The sequence below is a fragment of the Hyperolius riggenbachi genome, chromosome 11, assembly GCF_040937935.1.
Source record: "Hyperolius riggenbachi isolate aHypRig1 chromosome 11, aHypRig1.pri, whole genome shotgun sequence".
Lineage (NCBI taxonomy): Eukaryota > Metazoa > Chordata > Amphibia > Anura > Hyperoliidae > Hyperolius > Hyperolius riggenbachi.
The window spans coordinates 90142047-90169679 of record NC_090656.1 but is presented as its reverse complement, the minus strand read 5'-3'; the positions used below and the strand labels follow the sequence as shown (position 1 = coordinate 90169679).

General features: G+C 45.2%; 3 protein-coding genes across 8 annotated transcripts in view; 1 reads left to right on the top strand and 2 right to left on the bottom strand.

Moving 5' to 3' along the window:
- Positions 1 to 27633, bottom strand: part of CCDC73 (coiled-coil domain containing 73) — a 537472-nt gene that overhangs the window by 351450 nt on the left and 158389 nt on the right. The window lies entirely within an intron of this gene.
- Positions 1 to 27633, top strand: part of LOC137538913 (BET1-like protein) — a 228127-nt gene that overhangs the window by 184422 nt on the left and 16072 nt on the right. The window contains exon 1 of one of the 3 annotated variants that reach the window (XM_068261344.1): positions 12468 to 12655. The exons of the other annotated variants lie outside the window; for them this stretch is intronic. Within the exon in view, the coding sequence (XP_068117445.1) occupies positions 12637 to 12655 (19 nt within the window). The 5' untranslated portion in view covers positions 12468 to 12636. Of the gene's footprint in view, positions 1 to 12467; positions 12656 to 27633 lie in introns of those variants that run through there. 3 annotated transcript variants of the gene reach the window in all.
- LOC137538908 (transmembrane protein 138-like) lies at positions 16 to 13224 on the bottom strand. Of its 4 annotated transcripts, none has more exons than XM_068261338.1 (5): positions 13138 to 13224; positions 9075 to 9221; positions 8817 to 8988; positions 4427 to 4502; positions 16 to 427 (listed from the first exon to the last, which is right to left on the bottom strand). In XM_068261338.1, exons 2-5 carry the CDS (start codon positions 9200 to 9202, stop codon positions 315 to 317), a joined length of 489 nt encoding a protein of 162 aa, XP_068117439.1. In that variant the 5' UTR covers positions 9203 to 9221; positions 13138 to 13224; the 3' UTR covers positions 16 to 314. The 4 variants fall into 4 exon arrangements, with proteins under 4 accessions (XP_068117439.1, XP_068117436.1, XP_068117437.1 ...); XM_068261335.1 differs by lacking the exon at positions 13138 to 13224 and adding an exon at positions 12170 to 12438; XM_068261336.1 differs by lacking the exon at positions 13138 to 13224 and adding an exon at positions 12208 to 12438.

The following is a 27633-nucleotide window of genomic DNA, read 5'->3' as shown; positions in this document are numbered from 1 at the left end:
TATGGGGCTGGAGGAAGCCCCAGGTATGTATAACTTCTTTTTGCTGGCGTCTCTGGTTCCCTTTAATGTGCAAGTGGTCAGCAAAACACACCAAAAAGAAGTACTTACCATTCTCCACTATCCAAAACCAAAAACATTTTGGCTAAATGTTCTATCGAAAGCCTTTCTTATGGTTTGTGTACAGAGCACTTCCTAATCAAACTACTTAGTACAAAGAGTCACTGCTGTGCCCCACGTCTACAATTATCATAGTAGCAATCTGAAGACATGATAATGACCAAGACACATGTAATGTCCTTTACAGATGTCTGGGCTCAGCCTCGAAATCGTGCAAATTCACTGCGTAGCCAGAGAGAGTCGTGATAGTAACGTGAATCCCCCAGACTCAATGTCGTCCTCTTGTAGAAGTAGAAATAGAATACAGCCACTGCCAATGGGAAAAAAACATCATCACAACTTGCATAATATTCAAACAGAACAGACTCAAGGATAGAGCATGGTTATGGATGGTCAGAAAAAAAACTGATATGTTCTAACTGGGGGGTTATTCAACAGTGCAATGGGAAAATGCAGTTTTTCTCTCCCTTTTTTAAGTGCATGATAAAAAAAATTTTTTAAATAGACAATGGGATCAAAATTAAGGCTGCTACTGCATAGCTAACTGGTACATTCGCTATAGCTACATCTTTATCTAAAATTATGCAACAAAACTACAGTAGCTGAATTTCAAGTTAAAAATAGTGGCCACATGAATTAGGTTATACAGGCTGAGTGTCAGTTACCTCTGACATCACATGCTCCATTCTATACTCCTACATGCTGTGCAGTGCAAAAGGCAATATTAATCTGTGTGTTCTAAAACTTTGTAACAGTCTCTCACTATAGGGTGATCATTCGTGCAGCAATTTTTCACAGTTAAGGTTGGGGAGGTATTCCTGGCTGCAGTCTAGTAGCAGTATTAGGCCTGGTTCACATTGTACCTGATCCGGGACGGATCCGACAAAACGGATCCGTTCTCCGTTCAGTTCGATACGTTTCCATACGTTTTGTTCACGTTTTACAACCATTTTGCATACGTTCTGTTCCAGTACAGTATGAACGAAAACGTATGGTAAATAGACAATGGGGAAGAGAAAGGGGTTGGCCAGGATGGGGTTGGAGAGGGGGATGGTTTCAGTAGTTGTTTTTATCTATTGAGTTGTAGTTCTGGATGGGTGATGTGGCTTGTAATGGGCCTATGTTGCTGGGCCTATGCAGCAGACAGCCAGCCTGGAAACCTGCTGTGTCTGGCGTGGTGTGCATCGATCTGTGCCCCGGAAGTAGAGAAAATCAAAACAGGAAGTGATCTTTTGGTACGATTCAGGTATGTTTTCTAGCCAATGGGATCAGTATTGTCCGTTTTCCATTGAGATACATTGCGTTCAGGTCCGTGTCAGTTCCGTGAAAAATGGTACAGGTTGGGAACGTCCTATCAGTTTAGCGGAACGTAGGAAGCGGATCCGTTTTAAAATACCAATGTGAACTTTCCCAATGAAATGCATTGCATCCGTCCACAGATGCGCTTCTACGCTCCGATTAACGCTACGGTTTTTATGCAATGTGAACCAGGCCTAAATATAAGCTTTGACACAATAAAGAGGAATACGAAAAAAAAAATCATAGTCCTTAGTAAAATGTAGTTGTTCCTTCAAGACTGATGATTGAAGTGGACACAGGACAGAAAGAAAACATATTGAAATGCACCCTGTATGTATTCAACTACCTGACGACCGTGTCACGCCAATGGGCGTGAACGCGGCGGCAGCCTTAGGACCGCCTAACGCCAACTGGCGTCAGGTCCTGGGGCCGGCTACTGCAGGAGATCGCACACAGGGTGTGCGCATATCTCCTGCTTGAGGGGCGGAGCTCCGCCCCACCCCGCCTTCAATCTCCGATCGGCAATCGCCGCTCGGGCGACAGTTAGAAGGCGTATTCGCCGTCTAATTAGCATGTACAGCGCTGTACTGGGGACAGCCGTGCGACATGGCTGTCCCCCTGGGGCACAAAAGAGAGATCGGCAGTGATAGGCTGAAGCAGCGCATCGCTGTGATAGGCTGGCTGGGGGAGGGAGAAAAAATACATATTTATAAAAAAAAAAAGTGACTGTAAATATTTATAATAAAAAAATAAACAACTGGGGAGCGATCAGACCCCACCAACAGAGAGCTCTGTTGGTGGGGGGAAAAGGTGGGGGGAATCACTCGTGTGCTGTGTTGTGCGGCCCTGCAGCTTGGCCTTAAAGCTGCAGTGGCCATTTTCACAATAAAAGACCTGGTCTTTAGGGGGGTTAATCACTGTGGTCCTCAAGAGGTTTAAGAGTTTAGCCTGTCTAATTCCCCTTCATTTGTGTCTAATCACAGGTTGTGATTTGACGCCACATGACTGCCATGGCAGATAAGTTCATTTGAAAGCACAGGATGTTAACAATATGTCTGCTTCCATGGATTAGGAAATAGAGACAGTGCAAATTTATTTTAGGATTTGTAAGAGCTGCAACAAAGAAATGTTTTTTGTTTAAAGGTTATTGGAAGCTAAAGTTCCTCCTAGTTTAATAAATGTTAGCACTTGTCTTGGATGCAGGGCATGCATTTTTCAGTCTAGCAGAGGCGGTGTATGCCTGTGCGATTAACCATTCAATTGCAGCATGTGTTTAGGGATGCGCAGCCTTTCCCCCCACCTTTCCTTAACTTTGTAACTGTGTAACTGTCAGGTTAGCTGCTCCCAGCCCCTCCTTCTGAGTTTCCTGTTTACATGATAAGTAGTAGCAGATTTGCATATGATTTGCATCTGAATTGAATGCGAAATGTGCAGAAAATCTATTTAGGTGCTACACACTGAGCTGGTGATCATTTCAGATGCAGCCTTAGTGGTATGCGCTGGCGGTCTCCTCGTTATTATGCTTTTGTTTATCTTGTAGAGCAGAGAGGAGTTCTGAGTTCAGGTCCGCTTTAACAGAACCCACTCTTTCACAAATGTTTATAGAAGTAGTCTGCATGGCTAGGTGCTTGGTCTTATTCATCTGTGGCCATGGAACTGATTAGAAAACTAATGCTGGGAATACATGGCTCGATTCTAAGCCATTTAGATGGCTCAATAGATAATTTCTGACATGTCCGATCTCTGGCCCGATCGTTTCCGCGCTCGATTCTGCATGGAGGACAGTGGGAAAAGATAAGAAAAATGAGCGGAAGATAAGAGAATTGCCTGCAGAATAGAGCACGGAAAATGATCGGGCGCGAAATCGAGCGGCAAAATTGAGCCGTGTATGCCCAGCATTAGATTCAATGATTTTGAAAGCATTCCAAAACTTTTGGCAATACAGGGTAATTCGCTACTGTGCATGCTCAGAACGCTCCTGATGCCGGGAGCGCGACCAGGGTGCGCGCGGCTCATGACAACTGGCGGCGACAGCCTAGCTTTGCGGGGGTCGTCGCCAAGGCCGGGAGGGGATCAGGAGAACGTTGTGTGCACAGTAGGAGTCCAGGGGGCTGGAAGAAGCCCCAGGTAAGTTAAAATCCTTTTTTTAATTTTCCTTAAAGGGGCACTAGAGCGAAAAACTGTAAAACTTAAAATATGTGCAAACATATACAAATAAGAAGTACATTTTTTCCAGAGTAAAATGAGCCATAAATTACTTTTCTCCTATGTTGCTGTCACTTACAGTAGGTAGTAGAAATCTGATAGAAGTGACAGGTTTTAGACTATTCCATCTCTATGTAGGGGATTCTCAGGGATATATTTATTTTCAAAAGCACTTAGTGAATGGCAGTTGCTCTGTGCAACTGCCAAAAAACTGTGTAGGGAGCAGGGAAGCTGGCCAGCATCATTGTTTAAATGCTTTTTAGGGAATATCTTTATAAAGAATAAAAGCCTTGCTGAGAATCCCCTATGAAGAGATGAACTAGTCCAAAACCTGTCACTTCTGTCAGATTTCTACTGCCTACTGTAAGTGACAGCATTATAGGAGAAAAGTAATGTATGGCTCATTTTACTCTGGAAAAAATGTACTTCTTATTTGTATATGTTTGCACATATTTTAAATTTTACAGTTTTTCGCTGTAGTGCCCCTTCAAGATTCCCTTTAACACGGCAGCTTGTCAGACATGATCCAATCATGGAACAGTCTTTCTGTCTAGTAAAAATGTATTTCAGGAACAAGTATGTTGGAGTTGGCCAAGCATACATTACTATTACCAGATTGAATCAGGCCATTTACAATCTGGTTCCTCTATCGGAGTTATTTGAAAATGCTCAAGGAGCTCATACATATAATTGTTTCCAATCCCACTCACCTAAAAGAGTTCATATTGGACAATGATAATCTATTTCTGTGCAATGGTTCAATATCAGCAAAAGAAGAAGGCCCAACACCAAAATAAGAACTCACCCACTCTCTGCAGAACAAACAATGCCAGGAGTCCATCTGACCAGATGAAGACATTCTCACTCTTCCAGCGAAGGTTCTGAGCAGAGAATATAGTACAAGATATTATACAGATTACTGAGTCACTTAAAGGGATACTTAAGTAAAAAAAAAAGTTACAGTATTTTACTTGGTAAGATGTATAATTAATTGTTCCATGTCTGTTATTGTCTTTTCATATTCTTTTGTATGATGCTTTCACTGTTAATAAGACTTCCTGTTGGGGGGGGGGGGGGGGAGGATAAGCTGATCTGAGGAAATACGACACTTCTTTAGTGACTGTGTGCACATTTCTCTATTGCCCTCTAATTATTTTTAGGCTCGGAGTTCCCTGAAAAAAATAAAGTATGGAATCACATTGTGTCAGACGGCATTCACCATACACACCATAGAGACGGGGCAGCTAGGAGGAGAGTATTGAGAGGGGTTGCATGTTTCTGCTGGATCACATAGAGGTGAGTTTTTCACCCCCTCTATGTGCACCCTGCATGGGGATGGGGCATCCTCTCTGGCTCCCTATACTGGGAAGGGGGGTCTCTCTTTGGCTCCCTATACTGGGGCCCACTCTCTGGCTACCTATACTTGGAGGGGCCTTCTCTAGCTACAGCTATAGTAGGTGAGCCTGGTCTGGCCAGTCTGTCTACCTACAGTGGGAGTGTCCTCTCTGGCAACCTATACTGCAGGGCTGCCTGGCTACCTTTACTGGGAGTGCCCCCTCTGGCTACCTAATACTGGGGGTATCCTCTCTATGCTTTTTGGCCTAGAAACAGCCCTGGAACACCTCAGCACCTATCATAATATCGCTGTGCTCCCATTTACAGTACATTAAAACGGATCTGAAATGAAAAACAAACTATAACAAGTAACTTGTCTATATATCTTATCTAAAGTTTAGATAATTTACACAGCAAATCTAGCTGCAAACAGCTTCAACAGAATATGATTATTTCTTCCTGTGATACGACAGCGGCTATATTCTGTTTGTAAACATTACACACAGGCAAGCTGATCTGCATCTCGAGCCCTCAGCCTGTGAAAACCTAATTCCCCCTCATCCTCTGCCTGTGAAATCTCTGGCTAGTAACATCTCCCCCTCCTCCTGCCCAGACTGAGCTCCCATAAGCCCTTGCTACTGTCTGAAAATGCCAAGGCACTCTAAAAAGCTGTGGGTGAGGCTTGTTTAGTTAATAGGGAATTAGAGTATTAAAACAAAAAAGTATTTGGCTTGAGGAATGCCCTATAAACTATATGAAAGAAGCACAATTATGCAATGAGTAAAATTTATCTCAGATCCACGTTAAAGAGCCCCTTTCATGCAATACAAACACAGATGGACAGCTAGAAAAAAGAGCCGAATTACTTTTTGCCCAGCCCACAATTCCTGAGTTCATTAAGCAGCTAAGCTTGCTAAAGAGCTCAGAACATGCCCATTTTCAGGCAATGCTCTGCACATAACTCAGGTACCCTCCAATAATTCACATCAATACTTTTCTCATTTCTGTCTAAACATAATGAACATGGGCAAGTCATTTTTAGAAATGGATATTGAAATATTTGACAGATGATCTGAACCTCATTCTTTAAAGATTTCAGTAAACTTTTGTTTTTGCTCACTTAAACTTCAAGGAAATAACAGGCAAAATGCAAAAAACAGCTTTACTTACCTGGGGTTTCCTCCAGCCCCAGGAAGCTTATGTGTCCCCCGTCACAGCTCCATTCTCAGCAGGTTACCCGGGGAGAAAGAATTCTGGATACAACTGCTCTGTACTTTACAGAAGTTGTTTTTTTTTTTATTTTTTTTTTTAGATATCGGTTTCCGACTGTTTGGCCTTCACCAGCAGGAGGGTTGTATTTCATATGGAGTATAGCTTGTGGGAGTGACAAGGAACACTACCCAGTTAAGGTGTATTCTCTGTAGTTCATGTCTTGGCAAGGATTTTCCATGGTGAGGTTTTTGTGGGTTTTTTTTGCTTAGTTTGTTTGAGATAAGTGCACTGTGTTTGACCTCAGTCAGCAGAACTTATTGTACTGTAAATTCTTGGGATGCTTTTATCTCTCTCCACTAGCAGAAAATATAGAAACTGAAATCAAAAGTCCTCTGTTATTGTCTTACACTGCCCCCTAGTGACAAGTGGCCATAAATACACATTACAGCAGTACTAATTAGAAGCAGGGAAATGTAACAAATAAAAAATGTGCAAAAATAAATTGACCTGGAGCACTTGCAAGCCTCTAAATTGGCTGCTAAGTGTTAAAACATAAGGAAATAGCAGGCCATCCCTTCTACCAAGTGTCCAGAAGGCAAGACCATAATGCATCACTTCAAGTAACACTAAAGCAAAAAAAAAAAATAAGTAGCAAAGAAATGAGTCTCATATTTTTATTTTCAGTTACCGTATATACTCGCAAGCAAGCCGACCCGCATATTAGCCGACCCCCAACTTTTGCCTGAAAAACCAGGAAAAAATGATTGACCCTCATATAAGCCGGGGGTAGGAATGCTGGCCGCATGATCCCCCCTAGTGTGTCCCAGTATAGCTAGTATAGTGCCCAGTATGGGAAGGTAGTGCCTCAGTATAGCTAGTATCATGCCCAGGATAGCTAGTATAGTGCCCAGGATAGCTAGTATAGTGCCCAGGATAGCTGGTATAGTGCCCAGGATAGCTAGTATAGTGACCAGGATAGCAGGTATAGTGCCCAGGATAGCTAGTATAGTGCCCAGGATAGCTAGTATAGTGACCAGGATAGCTAGTATAGTGACCAGGATAGCTAGTATAGTGCCCAGGATAGCTGGTATAGTGCCCAGGATAGCTGGTATAGTGCCCAGGATAGCTGGTATAGTGACCAGGATAGCAGGTATAGTGCCCAGGATAGCAGGTATAGTGCCCAGGATAGCAGGTATAGTGCCCAGGATAGCTAGTATAGTGCCCAGGATAGCTAGTATAGTGCCCAGGATAGCTGGTATAGTGACCAGGATAGCTAGTATAGTGCCCAGGATAGCAGGTATAGTGCCCAGGATAGCTAGTATAGTGCCCAGGATAGCTAGTATAGTGCCCAGGATAGCAGGTATAGTGCCCAGGATAGCTAGTATAGTGCCCAGGATAGCTAGTATAGTGCCCAGGATAGCTAGTATAGTGCCCAGGATAGCAGGTATAGTGCCCAGGATAGCAGGTATAGTGCCCAGGATAGCTAGTATAGTGCCCAGGATAGCTGGTATAGTGACCAGGATAGCTAGTATAGTGCCCAGGATAGCTAGTATAGTGCCCAGGATAGCTAGTATAGTGCCCAGGATAGCTTGTATCGTGCCCAGGATAGCTTGTAAAGTGCCCAGGTTAGAGAGTTTAGCCCCCCGCCCTCTCCCACCCGCTCCCCCCGCGGCCGCTGCTATTACCTTAGCTCCGCGGCTTCCTATTCCCTTGTCCTGCTCTTCATTCACAGCAGCTCGCCCCACGGTGGCTGCTGCGTGATGACGGAGAAAGTGGCAGAGAGCGGCTTCCTGGTTACTATGGGAACCTCTCTCTGCACTTCCTCCGTCATCACGCAGCAGCCACCGTGGGGCGAGCTGCTGTGAATGAAGAGCATGACAGGGGAATAGGAAGCCGCGGAGCTAAGGTAATAGCAGCGGCCGCGGGGGGAGCGGGTGGTAGAGGGCGGGGGACGACCCTCAGGCACATCACTCGCAAGCAAGCCGACCCCCCAACTTTTGACCCACTTTTTGTGGGTCAAAAATTCGGCTTGCTTGCGAGTATATACGGTATATAGCTTTTTTTTTATTTTTTTTCATAACATTGCATCATTCTCTAATATTTGCAGTTTACAGACTACACTCTGCATTTTAAACTATGAAACAGAGCAGAGCTAATGACCCTTTGAACTTTACTGCAGTAAAATCTTATCTGAAGTTATCTTTCACTGTAGCCAACCAAATTAGTCAAAGAACCTCAGAGAAGCTCTTTAGCATAAATAAAAAGTGAAGTTTCTTAACTCTTCCTGTACTGGAAACAATATGAGACTCATATCTTTGCTACTAATATTCTATTTCTTAGCTGGACTACACATACAATTCAATATATCATAAATGTATTTTCACTTCAGATTCCCATTCAGGACAGTGAATGGAGACATGCAAATCATTCATTTATGCCTCTGTAGTCTGAGCATGAAGTCCTAAAATTCAGCATGCTGATCTTTTTTGGACACGTGCTGAAAATGGTGACTTCTAAGGTACATTATGGTGGGAAGCTATTAGGTTTCCTTTGTTCTGTAATATAAAATGCTAAGTGTGTTTTATAAAGCTAAACTGGTACCCTGTATCATTATACCACTTAGAAACATCACAAGGGACAATCCTTACCATAAGCCAGACGTGTAATGCTACACTGAGGGCCAAGTGCAGAGCACAGAGGATGACTGTGGCCTGGAATCGCTGGCACAGCAAGCCCAGCAGTCCAGCTTGGAAAACAAAGGTGTTGAAAAGCATAAGGAACAAGACAATTGCTGCAAATAAGATGCCCACATCCTGTAATCTGTAATGACAGAGAACACAAAGGTAAATGGAATACATTGCTGCCCCCCCCCTCCCCCCCAAAAAATGAAATAGATTGTTACTAACATAAAGAGCACAAGCTGAATAACTGGAGCTGATCGCAGCAATTCTGAGAATGAATTTACAAATAAGTCATACAGGAGGAGCAGAGACTGCAGAGAAAGCACCAGGCTGTAGTTCCCAGGCTGTAGCATCCTCCACTGCCAATGTGACCTGGAGAGAAAGAAATATTATTATCACACAAGAAACCACATGGGTAAGGAACATCCAATCACCAAATAATGTCAGAAATGGGAAACACAGAGCAATGAGCTGAACTAAGAGTGGCTGGCCTGATACATGCAGGCAGTGGTCTGTTAGGAGGCACCATAAAGTTACTAAATCATAACACGGTAAAGAGGAGAGTGAAGGTGCGTACATATGCTTTACTAAACTCGGCCGAGGCAGCTGTGCATGGCCATCTCAACTGAGAATCAAGCGTGTCTACCAAGCCCGTTAACAGATCTAGAACACATTAATTGATAGCAACTCCTGACCACACTGTTCCCCTCTTTAAAGGGAACCAGAGAGGAACGGGGGGGGGGGGGTGAAAAAAGAAAAAGATTTTATACATACCTGGGGCTTCTTCCAGCCCTATAAGCCTGAATCGCTCCCACGCCGCCGTCCTCAGCTTCCTGGATCCGCCGGTACCGGGCCCGTCACTTCCGGCGGACGCGGCCAATTGTCCGCATCACAGGGGCTCCCTCCATACATGTACGCATGCGGCTGCGCAGTTAACAGCCACATGCGTATCTGTATGGGGAGAGCACCCTGTGATGCGGAGAATTGGCCGCGTCCGCCGGCCGACTTGCGGCAATGACGGGACCCGGTGGCGGCTGATCTAGGCAGCGGAGGAGTGCGGCGTGGGAGCGATCCGTGCGTATGGGGCTGGAGGAAGCCCCAGGTATGTATATTGCATCCTCTCTGGTTCCCTTTAAACTTCCCACCACAGGCTGCTTTGTTCTGCACTGGACTGTCGTTCCTCCTCCCTTCCTCATAGAAACATAATCTTTGCTATGTTATATCAGAGTAAAGTAAATCTGTACAACACTGGACTCCCGAATGGTCGCCAAGGGGATTGAGTCCTGATCCCTTTGTGTTACAACCTTTGTGCATGGGTATGCACCTTGGTTTTAAGGTTCGACCAGGAGACAGATCTCTCTCTGATCAGAGAGAGATCTGTTGGCTGCCCATACACCATAGACCGCTTCCCGATTGATTGCAGCATGAAATCTCACAGGAATCAAACTTGGGATGCTGCATCCGCCACTGCCCACCAAATGTGCCTCCATGGTGCCCGCGCATTAAAATATCTCACCTGTCTGTCTGCCATGAGTGTACAGCTGCTTTCATCCTATTCACGTCCCACATGGCTACCACGCAGAGCACATGTTTGATGAAACGTGCCAGTGCCATGGCAGACAGATGGGACGTGAATGGAAGAAGTGGGAGCAGCAGGACATTCACGGCAATGGGAAAGGTGAGAGATTTTACTGCGCTGGTACCGGGGGGATGGGAGGGGGAGGATACGGCACATTAACACATCGGCCGAGAGTACCGTTGCGTGTGCTACCTGTCCTGATATCACACACCGTTACCGCTGCACAACCGATCACACCATGTTGGCCCTAGATTTTCCAGCTTGCTCAATTGATAATTGATACATTAGACACATTTCCGGCAAATAGTCGCTCAGGCATTCTTGTTGCAGCACCAATTTTCATCCAATTCAATAACTTTCGAATGGGATGGTCGATTGACAAAATTACCATTACCAATTGGCAAAATCACAAGATGTGGCCACCTTTCCTAGAAGAAAGCCAAGAGATTAATGTTGATCCATTAATCTCTTGGCTTTCTTCTAGGAAAGGTGGTCACATCTTGTGATTTTGCCAATTTCATCAGATAAAATGCATTTCATCAGATAAAATGAATTTCCTATTGTGACCAGTGCCATTCTCCAAGACCAGCTCTTACCATATTCTGGCACTAACTTGACCTGATGAAGCAGGCATAAGGCAGATCAAATGCACTGACCTAACTGCAGTATAACAAAACCATTAATCTCATGACTTTTTCCAGAAGTTTAAGGCTACTTTCACACTTCATACATCGCATCGCTGTACTCTACCTCACCGCAGTTTGTTGCAAGGGCAATATATCGTAAGTCTAAGGAGGCTTACACACTATTACAATGTGGTGCAACAGAAGTAGCGAAATCGCCACAAGCCTGTCACAAACTCTGCAGTGCGTTGACAAATGATCTGTGATTACCGCATGTATTATGCATCCATGCATGTCTATGGCAACAAATGCTAAAACAACCAATTGCTATAAGCGCGGTGCATGTACAGAGTGACGGGTAATCTAAACTTATCACACTGTTGACGGGAGGCAGATTCATTTGTGTGCTAAGTTGTATGGCTCTGCAGCGAGCTGTAGAGCATTCAATTGTAAAAAATCACCTGGTCACTAGGGGGGTGTAAGCCTGTGGTCCTTAGGAGGCTAACTGAGTATTGTAAGGGGGGGGGGGGGGGGGGGTTAATAGTTTATGCGCATCCTCGCTTACGTCGCTGGGAGCGTACTGCGGAGGTGCAATATGCATTAAGTCGGAAAAAAACGGAAGTAAGCCATGGCGGGGGACCAGAAGATCGTTTCGTCCTGGCGAGGGCACAGGACGTCTGTGGGGGACAGGTAGATGCCCCAGGAAAGTTATACTCTTTTTTTTCCCGTGCTTACAGTACGCTGCACCCAATGGCGCAGTGTGATCATCCCCAGGCTCGCCTGCCGCAGGACGATCATACTGCTAGATGTGTGAAACTAGCCTAAAGCAACACTTGTCGAAGTCAGGGTTTTTCAACTTCAGAGTACAGGGCTATGGCATTGTATATACAATGGTTCTATTAATTTTGGGAAGTTGAGTTACTGCTGCACATCTACCGAAACTGCTCTCATGGTATCATAAAGCAATACACTTTATTACTCTACAGCTACTCTGGCACTACAAGCTCTAGCACAGTGGCAGGCAGCTGGTACTAGTGGTTGTACAGTCACAATCTATGCGATGCATAGATGCATACTGAGGGGAAAGGGCGATCACATCAATAAATAGGAGTTATTACATCAGCATGCAGACAGAAGAAGAAGAAGTTATACACACGGACAGAGAGAATGAATCCTGTATCCAAGGCCCGCTCTCTACGCCTTCGCCATCATCCGGCTATGCTTGTTGCTATGACAACAATTATCTCTAGCCACGTGATTCACTCTGCGGGCGGAGCCTATTGCTGTTCACGTAAATAAGACTGACATTTTTGATGTGGGCAGATGCATCTTTTTTTTCTGTTTGACAGAAACTTCCCTGAGAGGCTGTGCGACCCTCAGCTCATATATGACGTAAGCGCGCAAGCTGGCAACGCAGCAAGAATAAGCGCAACACTGGCACGTAAAGTGTGCCTTCATGTTTTGGGCACATGGCTCCGCCCATTGTCCAGCGTGTGCTTGCGCTCCATAGGCTCAGGCTGACATGAAGGGGACGGGTTGGTGACGGTGTAGATCCTGCCAGCTCAGTAAGCGGAAGTAAAGGAAGATGGCAGACTGGGGTAGAGGTATGTGGAAGTAATGGGATAAGAGGACGTGACTGCATAGCTGGCCACCGTGTGTAAGCGTAGTAAACACTTGTGCTGTTGTCAGGAGGAGGGTGGTGTCTGTAGTGTAGTGTAGTGGACGTGTTTAAATCCAGACTGAAAACCCACCTGTTCAGTTTGGCATTTGCAGAAATATAACTTTTGTTGTGTGAATACTTCATCCTACTAATTACTGAATCTGAGAGAGCCTAAGCGCTTTGAGTCCTATGGGAGAAAAGCGCTATAGAAATGTTATTGTATTGTATTGTAGTGTGTTAGGTCTACTACTACTACGTGTGTCCTAATGAGTATTATCTCCCTAGCCTCAGCCTTTTATACAGGATATATACAGTATTTTTTTGTGTTTAGAACTACACTTCATGTAGTATGAGAGCTTACCTGCAATCTGTTCCTTGTATTTAAAAAAGTGTACCTGAGATGGGCGTTGTGTTATTTATACTTACCTGGTGAATCCTCCAGCCCCATTAGGTGCATGAGGTCCCGCCTCTCAAGCCGCTCCGTTCTCTAGGAAATCTACACAGTAATCCGTCCATTTGCATGCCCGGCCGCATGCAAGCCCCTCCGCGCTCCCGTCTGCGTTCTTTACCTGCTTAGTACTACTGTGCAGCTGCAGAATGCTCCTGGCTGCGGGAGCGCAACGTGGGGTACGTGCAGGGCTTAGCTGTGCATGCCCAGAAGAGCTCGGCTGAGCTGCGCATGCGCAGAAGAGCGTGTCTGCTTAGATTACTGGGGGGGGGTGTTACTTAACATAGAAGATGTTAGGGATCCCATGCATCTAATGGGGCTGGAGGAAGCCCCAGGTAAGTATAAATAACCCCAAAACACCCATCTCAGGTTTACTTTAAAATTTATTGGACCTCTCTCGAACTGGAAGTCGCCAGTCAAAATTGTATGTGTGTATGTACTATAAAAGTACCCACTAATGGTACAATTTTCAGCAAATAAACGCCCAAGCAATCAGATAAATGTGATGAATTGACTTTAAGTAAACCTTGCTGATGCTGCACATTAGGGCTGCACGGTTTTTCGGTTCAAAACCGAAACCGCTGTTCGTGGCAAGACGATCTGCTGATCGTCAGTACCTTCGGTTTTTCGGTCCGCTGTTTGTAACTTGCTTCTGGCCCCGCTGTGCGCGGATTGGCCAGAAGCAGTGAATATGTATAAGTGTTAATGAGCGGGGGGGCGGATCCATTTGAGAGAGCGGCCGGGCACATACAGCATTACTAGTCACTGGCTAGCGATGGAATGATGTCAACGGTAGGCGGAGCTGTACAGAGCATACAGCTCCGCCTACCGCTGCCGTGATTCCATCGCTAGCCAGTGATTAGTAATGCTGTATGTGCTCGCCGCTCGCTCGAGTGGATCCGCCCCCCCCCCCCCGCTCATTAACACTTATACATATTCACTGCTTCTGGCCAATCCGCGCACAGCGGGGCCAGAAGCAAGTTACAGACAGCGGACGGGCATTCCCATCCTGAGTGGGAGAAATATCTCTGTAAATGGACAATTGTGTGTGTAAAAAAAAAAAAAAAATCAAACAATTGTCATTTACAGAGATATTTCTCCCACCCAGCATGGGTATGTGTAAAAATACACCCCAAAACACATTATACTACTTTTCCTGAGTACGGCAATACCACATGTGTGGCACTTTTTTGCAGCCTAACTGCGCTACTGAGCACCTTTAGGCTTTACAGGGGTGCTTACAATTTAGCACCCCCCAAAATGTCAGAACAGTAAACACAGCCCACAAATGACCCCATTTTGGAAAGTAGACACTTCAAGGTATTCAGAGAGGGGCATGGTGAGTCCGTGGCAGATTTCATTTTTTTTTGTCGCAAGTTAGAAAAAATGGAAACCTTTTTTTTTTTTGTCACAAAGTGTCATTTTCCGCTTACTTGTGACAAAAAATATGCCTCTCAGTGAATACTTTCGGATGTCTTATTTCCAAAATGGGGTCATTTGGGGGGTATTTATACTATCCTGGAATTCTAGCCCCTCATGAAACATGTCAGGTGGTCAGAAAAGGCAGAGATGCTGGAAAATGGGAAAATTCACTTTTTGCACCATAGTTTGTAAACGCTATAACTTTTACCCAAACCAAGAAATATAGGCTGAATGGGGTTTTTTTTTTAATCAAAAACATGTTTGTCCACACTTTTCGTGCTGCATGTATACAGAAATTTTACTTTATTTGAAAAATGCCAGCACAGAAAGTTTAAAAAAAATCTTTTTTTTTGACATAATTCATGTCTTTTTTGATGAATATAATAAAAAGTAAAAATCGCAGCAGCAATCAAATAGCACCAAAAGAAAGCTTTATTAGTGACAAGAAAAGGAGCCACAATTCATTTAGGTGGTAGGTTGTATGAGCGAGCAATAAACCGTGAAAGCTGCAGTGGTCTGAATGGGAAAAAAAGTGCCTGGTCCTTAAGGGGGGTAAAGCCCACGGTCCTCAAGTGGTTATGTGCTTCAGAAAACAGGACAGTCTTCGACCCAAGTTAGGTGGAGCTCAGAGAAGCTCTTTTGCATAGATAACTGAAGTTTCCTAATTCTTCCTGCACTAGAAAACACTGAGACTTTTTTTTTTTTTTTTTTTGCTTCTAGTAATGTTCTATTTCTTAGCTGTACTACACATACAGTTCATTATCTGACTACTGCACTTGCTGGGTGATTGGCCCAATAGCCTTGGTCCCGCCTGTGAGAGCATCGACTCCAGTAGAAACACAAGTTGCTGTACTTCTTCCTTATTGGCTGAAGCTCAGAGACACAGCGGAATGGAGCTGGGGGGATATCGGAGGACACGGGACAGCATGGCATGGAGCAGGGGGTATTAGGAGGCTGCAGGGAGACATCAGAGGACATGGGGGATAAACAAAAACACAGCAGAGGACGTTGGGGGACACAGGAGGACAGGATATAGAGGACGACATTAGAACACTAAAGTCACAAGGGGGACACACGAGGTGGATCCAGCAGAGGAAGAGGCGGCACAGTGGGGGAGGCAGCAGAACACACATCACAGGAACTTGTGTGTTCATTGAAATATCCCATCCCCCTCTTATTTCCGGGGGGAAACAAGGGTATATTGCATAATTCTTTCTTAACCTAGAATTATTTGCCTTTCACTCTCTTTTCCTATTGGCGATTTGGGCACCTAGACCTATATGTGACCTATGGAGGTTTTTTTTTGTTTTTTTCCTGGTCTATTTTACAATCATAGCTTCATTCGGGACTAGCTATGTAGTATACCGTGGACTCAAACCTTCAATTTTCTCGCTGCGGCCTCACATGCACTTGCACTGAGCGAAAAATGGATCCTTTTCCTTTCCAACGGATACCAAGAATCCGTTAAAGCGGAAGGTCCTAAAAACAGCCCTTTGAGATAGATGGGTATATCTGCTCTTGCAATGCAATTTTAAACCTACCTTTTATTTGTTTACTGCTTGCGTGGTAGTAAATCAAAGCCCTCTACATATGGGGCTCAATTCACTAAACCGTGACAACTCATATCACAGCCGCGCTAGTGTTTTTTTTTGCACGCAATCGCAAAAATTTGCAAAACCGCAAGCACAGCTATGATATGAGTTATCACGGTTTAGTGAATCAAGCCCATTGTGTGGTTGTGGCCTCACACAGCCTCCTGCACTTCTGTAGACTGTGATCAGGCTCCCCCTTATCATAAAGGGCTGGTGAGCCTGGACTTGCACAATCAGGTCCTCTCTCAAAATGGCAAAAATCTTGCAATATAGCATAAAATAATCAATCCTCTATCTGTGTGGGGCACGTACACAATCCAAACGTGTGCTGTATCAGAGTTCACAGGAAGTGGCTATGTCTTTTTTTTTTTTTATAGTCTGTGTGTTGTTTACATGTGTTTTCTCTTTGGTTCCCATGCACTGCTTCAGCCTCCGTTTCAGTTCTACTGCGCTCAGTTGAATGTGAATGGATCCATAGAGTAACATTGGATCCATTAGAACAGTGGTTCTCAACCATTTTAGCACATGTACCCCTTTGTGAGTCATTCCTAGGCAAATGTACCCATGGCAATTACATGATGTGGGTGGAGCGAAATACAGGTAGTCCCTGGTTAACAAATGAAATAAGGGCCGTGTCTATTTTTAACCCGAATTCATTCTCTTTTGTCCCCCCTCTGTTCTCCCTATGCCCCCCTCTGTGTCACCTCAGTTTGTGCCTCATTTGTCACCTCATCTTCCCGTATCATCTCTGTTCTCCCTATGCCTCTTTTGACCACCTGTTTTCCCTGTGCCTATTTTCTCCCCCTCTGTTCCCCCTGGGCCTCTGTTGTCCCCCTGTGTCACCTCTTCACCTCCTGTCCTAGCTAGGTATAGGTGCCCCCAGTATAGGTATCCAGCCATAGGTGCCCACAAAATAGGTTAGCAAGAAACAGGTGCCCCCAGTATAGGTAGCCAGCTATATGTGCCCCAGTATAGGTAGCCAGGTACAGGTGGTGCCCCAATGTAGGTAGCAAGCTATAGGTGCCCCAGAATAGATTAGCCAGGTGCAAGTGGTGCCCCAGAATAGATTAGCCAGGTGCAAGTGGTGCCCCAGAATAGATTAGCCAGGTGTAAGTGGTGCTCCAGAATAGATTAGCCAGGTGCAGGTGGTGCCCCAGTGTAGTTAGCGAGCCATAGGTGCTCTAGTATAGATAGCCAGGTAGTGACCCAGTATAATCTTACATATCCCCGTTCCTGTGCAGACTCCTCTCGCTGGGCTCTCCTCCTGTCGCCAGGCTCTCCTCTCGGGGCTAAGTAAGTTGCTGCACACCTGCCTGACACCTTTCTCTCCTGGGGGGAGATCCGCCATTTTGTCTGCTGCCCCAGGGGTCCGCGGACCCCAGTTTGAGAAACCCTGTATTAGAACAATACTTTCTGAATAGACCAAGGTTTTATTATTTTATCTACTAGATTTTGCAGAAAACTCATAATCCAGCTAATATATACTGTATCATTTTCACAAATGTGTTCAATGTACTGTGTATATTCTTCTATTAAAACTCATAATACAGTAGAATCTCACTATAGTAAACTCTGATATATATACTCAGTCCTCAGGTTCCAGCAAATATGTCTGTATAAATATACAATGTAATACCAATTCTGAAATAGTAAACTACTTTTACTGGTCCCTTGGATTTTACTACAAAGAGATTATACTGTCATTTATTATAACAATAAGTTTGCTTCATTGTTACTGTGCACTTTTTGCTTTAAATGCAGCAAGTCCATTACGATGCTGCACGCCATTACACCGCAATGCTCTAGCCACGCTGTGAACAACTCATAGGTAGCACATTGCAGTGCGGCAAGGCACCACTGTGTGTAGCCTAAAATAGGTACATATTCCTCTGAGTTTTTTTCATTAGGCTGTTAATGTGGCACCAATGCATTATGGATTCCGGTCCTGTGTTTAACTGCAGGCAGGTTCTAATACACATAAGTACAGTGTTGGTATCCATCTCTTTCCTCTAATGCTGGGGGTCTTGATGAAATATGTAGGGATTACAGTCAGGTCTTCCCCCGTCGCCATAGCGACGACCGAAATGATGTCAGCAACGTCGTGATGTCATAGGGAGTCCCGATCCACCCCTCAGCGCTGCCTGGCACTGATTGGCCGGGCAGCGCACGGGGTCTGGTGGGGGGGCGCTCGTTACGCGGTGGCGAGCGGCGGCGATCGTCTACAACACGCAGCAAGCAAAGTGCTTGCTGCGTGTTTGAAAAAAAAAAAGAATTATTAAAATCGGCCCACCAGGGCCTGAGCGGCACCCTCCGGCGTCTCTGGATAAGCTCAGCTCGTCCAGAACGCTACGGAGGTTAACCCCCTTGGCGTTCTGATTCTTTCCGTATTTTAGGGTCTAAAAGCGGTGCAATTTTTTTTTTTTTTTCACCCTTTCAGACTCTAAAGCCTGGAAAAAATCGTGCTGCCAGGGAGATCTGCAGTAGTTTTTCAGTCACTCACCTCCCTGGCTCCAGCGCTGCAGTTATGCCTCCATCCTCCGGTGGCGCTGCAACTCTAAAGTGAAATTATTGGACAGCCGGCGATCTCACCAGCAGGAAGCAGAGCCCCAGGGGAGAGGAAGAAGAATGCCGACCGACGTCGGGATCCGCGGGAGGTATGTAGAAAAGCTCCCACTGCGCGCATTGCTCTGCATACAGCTTCCGGTGTCTACCCCGAGCAGAGGTCAGGATTACTGCGCTTAGCTGCAGGTTTCCGCCCCGACCCTAGCTCGGGAATACAGCCAAAGAGGTTAAAGGGACTCAGAGCTGAAAAACTAAAAAGATTTTATACATACCTGTGGCTTCCTCCGCCTGGATCGCTCCCACCCCGCTGTCCTCCACTGTCTGCAGCTTCAGGAACCGGGTCCCCGCACTTCTGTCATCGCGGCCAGCTACGCAGGAGAAGTGCACTCTTTGCGTATCTCTCCAGGGCGCACTTCCCTTACGTCAGACTGACGGAAGTGCGGGGACCCGGTACCAGCGCTGCAGACATTGGAGGACGCTGCGTGGGAGCGATCCAAGCAAATGGGGCTAGAGGAAGCCCAAGGTATGTATAAAATCTTTTTAGTTTTGAGCTCTGGTACACTTTAAGGGAAGTTCATAAACTGTGCTGTGGTAGATAAAGCAGACATTTTCTTATCTGGGGGGCTGCAGAACCATAGTTTCCTGCTGGTTATTTGTCCATCCACAATATGCATGCCGGGTGATGTAGTTCCCATTGATGTGATTACAGATGTGACCACATCAATGGCAACTGCATCTCCCGGCATGCATCACAGCTGCTGGGGACATAGGACACAATACTACAGGAACCTGCCGCAAATTGCCTAGATGTCCTGCTTATCTTCTGCCTCAAATACTTTTGGGTGGGCAGATGAAGGGCTCTGTATTGGCTGCCTGTCAGATGCTTTCCTGCACCAGCTGGGCACTTGTTAGCGCTCGGTATCGGCGCTGAACAGACGTGACATGTCACGGTTCTCTGCCATCGGGTAACGGCAATTGCTGACACGTGGTGTTATAAACGCTACCTTTCAGCTGCATTTTAATTGCACCCATTTGGCAGTGATGGGCGGCAGACGGGATGCTAAACTGCCCAACAAGTGCACAGTTCAGCCTCCTGTCTAAAAGAGGCTTTAGCTATAGGCCCTGAACAAGCATGCAGATCAGTTGTTTGACTACATTAGCCAGATGTTTGTTTCAGGTGTGTGATTCAGACACTACTGCAGCCAGAGATCAACAGTACAGCCAGGCAGCTAGTATTGTTAAAGGACAACGGTAGTGAGAGGTATATGGAGGCTGCCATATTTATATCCTTTAACCAATACCAGTTACCTAGCTATACTACTAATTCTCTGACTCTAATACTTTTAGCCATAAACCCTGAACAAGCATACAGCAGATCAGGTGTTTATGACATTGTCAGATCTGACAAGATCAGCTGCATGCTTGTGTCTGGTGTGATTCAGCAACTACTGCAGACATATAGATCAGCAGGGCTGCCAGGCAACGGGTATAGTTTAAGAGTAAATATGGCAGCCTCCAAATATCTCTCACTACAGTTGTCCTTTAAAAAGCAAATGCATATGGCACTCTCCATATGCCCCTCATTTCAGGTGTACTTTAATGCATCCAAGTAATTACCGTATTTTTCAGCATATAAGATGCTCCGAACGACCGTATGTTTTGGACTATAAGACGCACCTAGGTGTAAAGGACAAAAACCACGGGAAAAAGAATATATACTAAGCCTGGTGCATCCATGGTGAAGGGGCATCTTGTACCTCTTGTGTCTTCCTGTGTCCCCATGTGTCTGCCTCTGTACCCCTTGTGTCCTTCTCTATGCCCCTTTGTGTCCCCATGTGTCCTCTGCATGGGCACAGTCTAGGGAGTCCCCAACATTGCAGTGGTTTGGAGGTTCGTATTGGCAGGCATTCACAAGTCAGGAACTCCCTGCATTTGGACTATAAGACACAGTGACTTGTTTCCCCATTTTTGGGGGAGAAAAAGTGAGTCTTCTAGTCCCAAAAATACAGTATAAGATGCACTTGGGTTTAGAGGGAAAAAACCAGAGGAAAAGAAAACCTGTCGTGTCCGTGGTCAACTTGTTGTGTCCATGGTCCAGGAGTGTCTTGTCGATGTTTTCCTCCAATTGTTGTTCCACCCCCCCCTCCCCCGTACCTCCTGTGTCTTCTTGTGTCCTCCTTTGCTCCCCTTGTGTGTCCACTTCTGTCCCTGTGGGTCCTACTTTGCTTCCAATGTGTTTTCTTCTGCTCCCTTGTCCTCCCGTGTGTCCCCTTCCATTCACCTGTGATATCTTCTCCCCCCCCCCCCCCCCCACCCATCTGCTTCACTTTCCATGTATATATAGAAGTAGCACCAGGTGGCTCGGATCACATAATCAACGGATCCAGCTGCGGCGATCAGACCTCTCTTCTCTCTCGCGGCTCCCTTAGTCACGGCTTCTGCTGATGACGCTATCAGTTTGTAGCAGTTTGCTCGTTTATGTCACCACCTCAGTTTTAATATGGTCGTCCAATCCATAAATCCAAACAAACGTAATTATGATACCTGATACTGAAATAAGTGAGCAGCCAAGGTAAAGTGGATCCGAGATGAAAAACTAAACTGATGAGATAAACAAACGTATTTATTCTCCTACCCCTACAATTTTTTAAGATATTCCCATGGTTTTATTTTATATGTAAACATTTTTTAAAAAGCAGAATGAATGTTTTGTTGCCGCTGTTCAGTGGCAATCTATTAAGTGTCCCAGAGTTACAATACATGAACTATTGACTTTTTTTTTTAATAGCTCTCTGATCTCAGAAGAAAACTTTCATGGCTGTAATCTGCTTATCAGTGAGGCTTACTATATTCCCAGCAAGGCATGTCCCTTCCACGCCTAGAAATTAACTTTCAGGCAGCAAAATAAAACCAGCGAAACAGCCTGGTTATTAATGTTTTGTACTGTACATACACATTTATCTCATCATGTCACATATAGCCTCGGGTACACTTTCAGATTTCTTACAATTTTGGCATTTCAGCTGTCACCATTGATATAGCAATACCTTATTTTTATTACCTATGCTAAAATTTGAATTACACTTTGTACTTTAATGAAAAAGCAGAAGAATATTATTAGTATTAAAGAGAAACCGAGATGGCTGGATGGGGGGCAGATGAGACACAGAGGCATGTTCTCTGCCTGATGACATGCCTCTGTGTCCCCCACCACCCACAGAGCAATAGCCCCCGAATGAATTAACAATAACTGGTAGCCTTTTCCTTTTTTTGAGCACACCTCGGGCTCTCTTTCAAGATTTATATAGCACCATTATCTTCTGTGGTGCTGTAAAATTGAAGAAACAAAAAACGGTACATAATATTCAGACATTGGTGCATAATATAGAAGTGGTGGACAATGTAAGATAGTGACAGTTGTATGGTGATTACCAAAACATACAGGATTTTACAAGACACACAAGTGATGTTGCTTGAGCCACAACTCTCCTGATGCCCCCTAATGCTGGGCATACACGGCTCGATTCCCGCGCTCGATCGTTTCGCCCCTCAATTCTGCAGTCAATTTTCTTATCTTCCGCTCGTTTTTCTTATCTTTTTCCATTCACTGCTATCCGGAATCGAGCGGCGAAACGATCAGGCGGGAGATCTGACATGTCGTAAATTTATCTATCGAGCCATGTATGCCCAGCATTACATGTATAGATCTCCCTTTTTTAAAATTGCTTGGGCTCAAGTTGGGGCATATTTAAGCTGTAAGATTTTATATAGCAGTGACTTATTAGCATGGCCACACACAATACATTTTTTAATTTTTTTTTTTTTTTTTTATTTCTTTTCACTTCAAGGATTGCAATACATTTTTCTGATTGTAACATTTGAAAAATCTGACCAATGTACCACACACCTGTGTTCACCTTTTCTCCAATTATGAAAAAAAAACTTCTGAGAGAATTGCTTAGGTGTGTATATATTAAGAAATTGACAATCTACCCAGCCCCATACAATTTTCATAAAAATGGATCAAAAAAAAAAATCTACCACTTCCTATCGACTCTTAGCAAAAAAAAATAAAAAATCTGATTGGATTTCATGCTCGAATAAAACATTTTTGGGGGGAACTCCAATCTCCTTTTTTTTTTTTTTTATCAAATTGCCATAAAATCAGATAATTTTTGTCTCATGTGTGGCCACCTTAACAGAGGTGACTTATCCTGTTTGGGTTAAAAAGTTGCTGTCGATCCAAGGATTTTGCATGCTGAGATGGTTGGGAAATCTACTTTGGGTAACATATAGGTGTCAAACTCCAGGCCTGGAGGGCCAGACCGGTGCCAGTGTTTAGGATGGACTGAGAAAGAAATGAATGTCTTCTACCTAATGGACCACCCCTTTCCTGATTCAGACCCATCAATTTATTTGAGCTGTGTCAAAAATGTATGAGGACCTCGGCCCTCAAAGGACCGGTTTGACATCCCTGGGGTAATCTCATGCTCAAAGGCAGTGTGTCAAAATCCCAGCTTGTAAAGTTTAATGTAAGTTGTGACGGATCTCCTAAGAGTATGAGGTTACCCACAGGAGGGGGAGTGGGGAGAACACTGTGATCCGCCAGTGCTCAGGCATGCGGGATCTTTAGCAAATGTCGAGTGCCCACTGTACACACGCTGGTTTGTCTCATGATTCTTGGCTGAGGCGGTCTTCATCCCTTTTTGGGTGGAAATTCAAAATTGGCATTTGTAGTAACTTAAGGATTTCAGAGGTGTCCAGATATTTGTGAATTAGAGATATTCTGTAAGAGGTTTCCCTATGAGGATGCCAAGAGAAGTGAATATCTGCCCGCTGCTAGCATACTTGCTTCAGGATCTGCAGATGCCTCCACTTCCCAGGTTTGGCCAGACATTGTACAGTGGGTTGCAAAAGTATTTGGCCCCCTTGAAATTTTCCACATTTTGTCATATTACTGCCACAAACCTGAATCAATTTTTTTGGAATTCCACGTGAAAGACCAATACAAAGTGGTGTACACATGAGAAGTGGAACACAAATCTTACATGATTCCAAACATTTTTTTTTACAAATAAATAACTGCAAAGTGGGGTGTGCATAATTATTCAGCCCCTTTTGGTCTGAGTGCAGGCAGTTGCCAATAGACATTGCCTGATGAGTGCTAATGACTAAATAGAGTGCACCTGTGTGTAATCTAATGTCAGTACAAATACAGCTGCTCTGTGACGGCTTCAGAGGTTGTCTAAGAGAATATTGGGAGCAACAACACCATGAAGTCCAAAGAACACACAAGACAAGTCAGGGATAAAGTTATTGAGAAATTTAAAGCGGGCTTAAGCTACAAAAAGATTTCCAAAGCCTTAACCATCCTACGGAGCACTGTTCAAGCGATCATTCAGAAATGGGAGGGGTATGGCTGCGCTGCGTAATATGTTGGCGCTATATAAATCCAATAAATAATAATAAAAAAAATATGGCACAACCGTAATCCTACCAAGACAAGGCCTTCCACCTAAACTCACAGGCTGAACAAGGAGAGCGCTGAACAGAAATGCAGTCAAGATTCCCATGGTGACTCTGGACGAGCTGCACAGATCTACAGCTCAGGTGGGGGAATCTGTCCATAGGACAACTATTAGTCGTGCACTGCACAAAGTTGGCCTTTGTGGAAGAGTGGCAAGAAGAAAGGCATTGTTAACAGAAAAGCATAAGAAGTCCCATTTGCAGTTTGCACAAGCCATGTGGGGGACACCGCAAACATGTGGAAGAAGGTGCTTTGGTCAGATGAGACCAAAATGGAACTTTTTTGCCAAAATGCAAAACTCTATGTGTGGCGGAAAACTAACACTGCACATCACTCTGAACACACCATCCTCCACTGTCAAATATGGTGATGGCAGCATCATGCTCTGGGGGTGCTTCTCTTCACCAGGGACAGGGAAGCTGTTCAGAGTTTATGGGAAGATGGATGGAGCCAAATACAGGGCAATATTAGAAGAAAACCTCTTGGAGACTGCAAAAGACTTGAGACTGGGGCAGAGGTTCACCTTCCAGCAGGACAACGACCATAAACATAAAGCCAGGGCAACAATGGAATGTTTTAAAACAAAGCATATCCATGCGTTAGAATGGCCCAGTCAAAGTCCAGATCTAAATCCAATCGAGAATCTGTGTTAAGATCTGAAAACTGCTGTTCACAAACACTGTCCATCTAATTTGACTGAGCTGGAGCTGTTGTGCAAAGAAGAATGGGCAAGGATTTCAGTCTCTAGATGTGCAAAGCTGGTTGAGACATACCCTAAAAGACTGGCAGCTGTAATTGCAGCAAAAGGTGGTTCTACAAAGTATTGTGCTCTCAGGAATGATGAGTTGGACTCTGCTGTGATCTTGTATCATCTAATATGTCTGCCAGTTCTGATCTCAGATCAAATGCATTGTGTCCCAATACAGGCAAGTTCCGTTGCATGTCTGGGATGTACAGAATGAGGAGGTATTGGGCTAGGAGCTGATCTTGAATCTTGAGTAACACCAAAAAGCTTGCATTCTTGTGAGGATACCTCCTAGAGGATTGTAGGATATCGCTTAAAGTGGACCTGAACTCTTGCACAGGACAGAGGGAAAACAGAGAAATGCAACCTGTATGTATTTAGAGAGTTTAGCCTGTCTAATTCCCCCTTATTTGTGTCTAATCACAAATTGTAATTTGATCTCTTCCCTGTGTCACATGACTGCCACGGCAGATAAGCTCTTTTGAAAGCACAGGATGTTAACAATATGTCTGCTTCCACGAAAGTTGGAAGTAAAAACGGTGCAGATTTATTGCAGGACTTGTATCCGCTGTAACAAAAAAAAATTCTTTAAAGGTTGTTATGCTGTGGCGTTTTTCCTTTATTTATTTATTTTTTTTTTTAGAGCAGAGAGGAAGTTCTGAGTTCATGTCCGCTTTAACAAACGCATTCATTAAAGCGGAACTGTAGATTGCTAATAAACAGTGTTTCACTTACCTGGGGCTTTCCCAAGCCCCCAGCAGCTGTCCTGTCCCGCGCCGCTCCTCAACGAGTCTCCGTTCCCCTGCTGCCGCTCGGTCCCGTACCTCGACTTGTAAGTCGATGCCAGCGCGGCTCTGGCCAAGCGTATCCTTTCTTTGTGTTCCCCTCTGCAATAGCGGGGAACGCGAAGAAAGGTTACGCATGGTCAGAGCCGCGCAGTGGCCCGGCGGCGAAACCGAGGCTAGCTGGCGGTGGGCGAATGGAGGCTCATTGAGGAGCAGCGCGGGACAAGACTGCTACTGGGGGCTTGGGGAAACCCCAGGTAAGTGAAACTCTGTGTTTATTAGCAATCCGCAGTTCCGCTTATTAGCAATCCGCAGTTCCGCTTTAAACTGTTCTGTTTGGACTTTTCTTCACAAGATCTGTGCTGCTGAGGCTAAATGAGACTTGAGCGCTATTTGACCATTCGTGTTTAAAGGATCTTATGTGGCTGGATACTGTACTGGTTAAGGGCACTGCCTTTTACATGGGAGACCAGGGTTCGAATCCTGGCTAGGGTCAGTACCTATTCAGTAAGGAGTTCAAGGCAAGACTCCCTAACACTGCTGGGTGGCCTCTTGAGCGCATCCCAGTGGCTGCAGCTCTTGAGCGCTTTGAGTCCAACAGGAGAAAAGCGCTATACAAATGTTCAGATTATTATTATTATTATTATGTGGTCTAAGGATCTAGTGAGTCATTCACTAGCAAAGAGTGAGGTGGTACATTGAACCTTGAAGGAGCACTAGCAAGAGGACATACGAGCGCCACACCTTGATTTTATTTATTAGTGCTGTTGGAGTGACCTCTTATTATTTGGCAGCTGTTCAGTCTTTGTGAGCGCACTGAACTTTGTTCTTTTGATTCTACTGAAGAGCCTGTTCGATTTACTGCCAGATCTATGGCCCTTACCAATGTTGCTAGACAAGCACTCTGGTTTAAAACTTGGGAGGGCAGTTGGACCTCAATGTCTGCACTGTGTGCAATCCCTTGTTCTACTTGTAGAGAAAAATAGTTTACCACATCTGCTAATGTAAGCCTACTTTCAGAGCACCAATTAAGTATTTTTAAATCCTTAATCAAGGACAGTTTACATTTCAAGGAAGTGTTATGTGAGAGACTACAGGCCCATACACTCACTAGATTAACCACTTGATGACCCAGCCTTTACCCCCCCCCCCCTTAAGGACCAGCGCTGATTTCACTGATCTGTGCTCGGTGGGCACTACAGCCCCCAGCACAGATCAAACACCAGGCAGAGCGACCAGATCACCCCCCTTTTTCCCCACTAGGGGGATGATGTGCTGGGTGGGTCTGATCGCTCCTGCCTGCGTGTGGCTGGCGGGGGGGTGCCTCAAAGCCCCCTCCACCGGCAGGATTCCCCCTCTCCCTCTCCTCCCTCCCTCCCTTCCCCGGAGATCCGAGGCTGCACAGGAACGGATCTGTCCTGTGCAGCCTCTAACAGGCTCCTGCCTGTCATGTGACAGCGATCCCCGGCCGCTGATTGGCCGGGTATCGCTGATCTAGTACAACGCTGCTACTGTTAGCAGCGTTGTACAAATGTAAACAAAGCGGATTATTTCCGCTTGTGTTTACATTTAGCCCGCGATCGGCGGCCCGCAGGCTATTCACGGAGCCCCCCGCCGTGAATTGACAGGAAGCAGCTGCTTGCGCGAGCGGCTGGTTCCTGATTAATTAGCCGGCGACGCAGATCTGCGTCGCTGGTCCTGCAGCTGCCACTTTGCCGACGCGCGTTATGAGTACGCGGTCGGCAAGTGGTTAAAGTCAGCTGAGGTGGCCGATCATGTGTACAGCAGCCCCTGACCGCTGCCAAGTATACTACCAGCAATGCCATTTGGCAGTGTAAATA

What these genes read in the sequence shown, in the direction of transcription:
- LOC137538908 (XM_068261335.1), bottom strand. An exon ending in ATTCAGCTTGTGCTCTTTAT is followed by an intron (nt 8,989 to 9,074) that starts GTTAGTAACAAT and finishes CTGTCATTACAG; the next exon opens with ATTACAGGATGTGGGCATCT. An exon ending in GTTTGTTCTGCAGAGAGTGG is followed by an intron (nt 428 to 4,426) that starts GTGAGTTCTTAT and finishes TCCCATTGGCAG; the next exon opens with TGGCTGTATTCTATTTCTAC.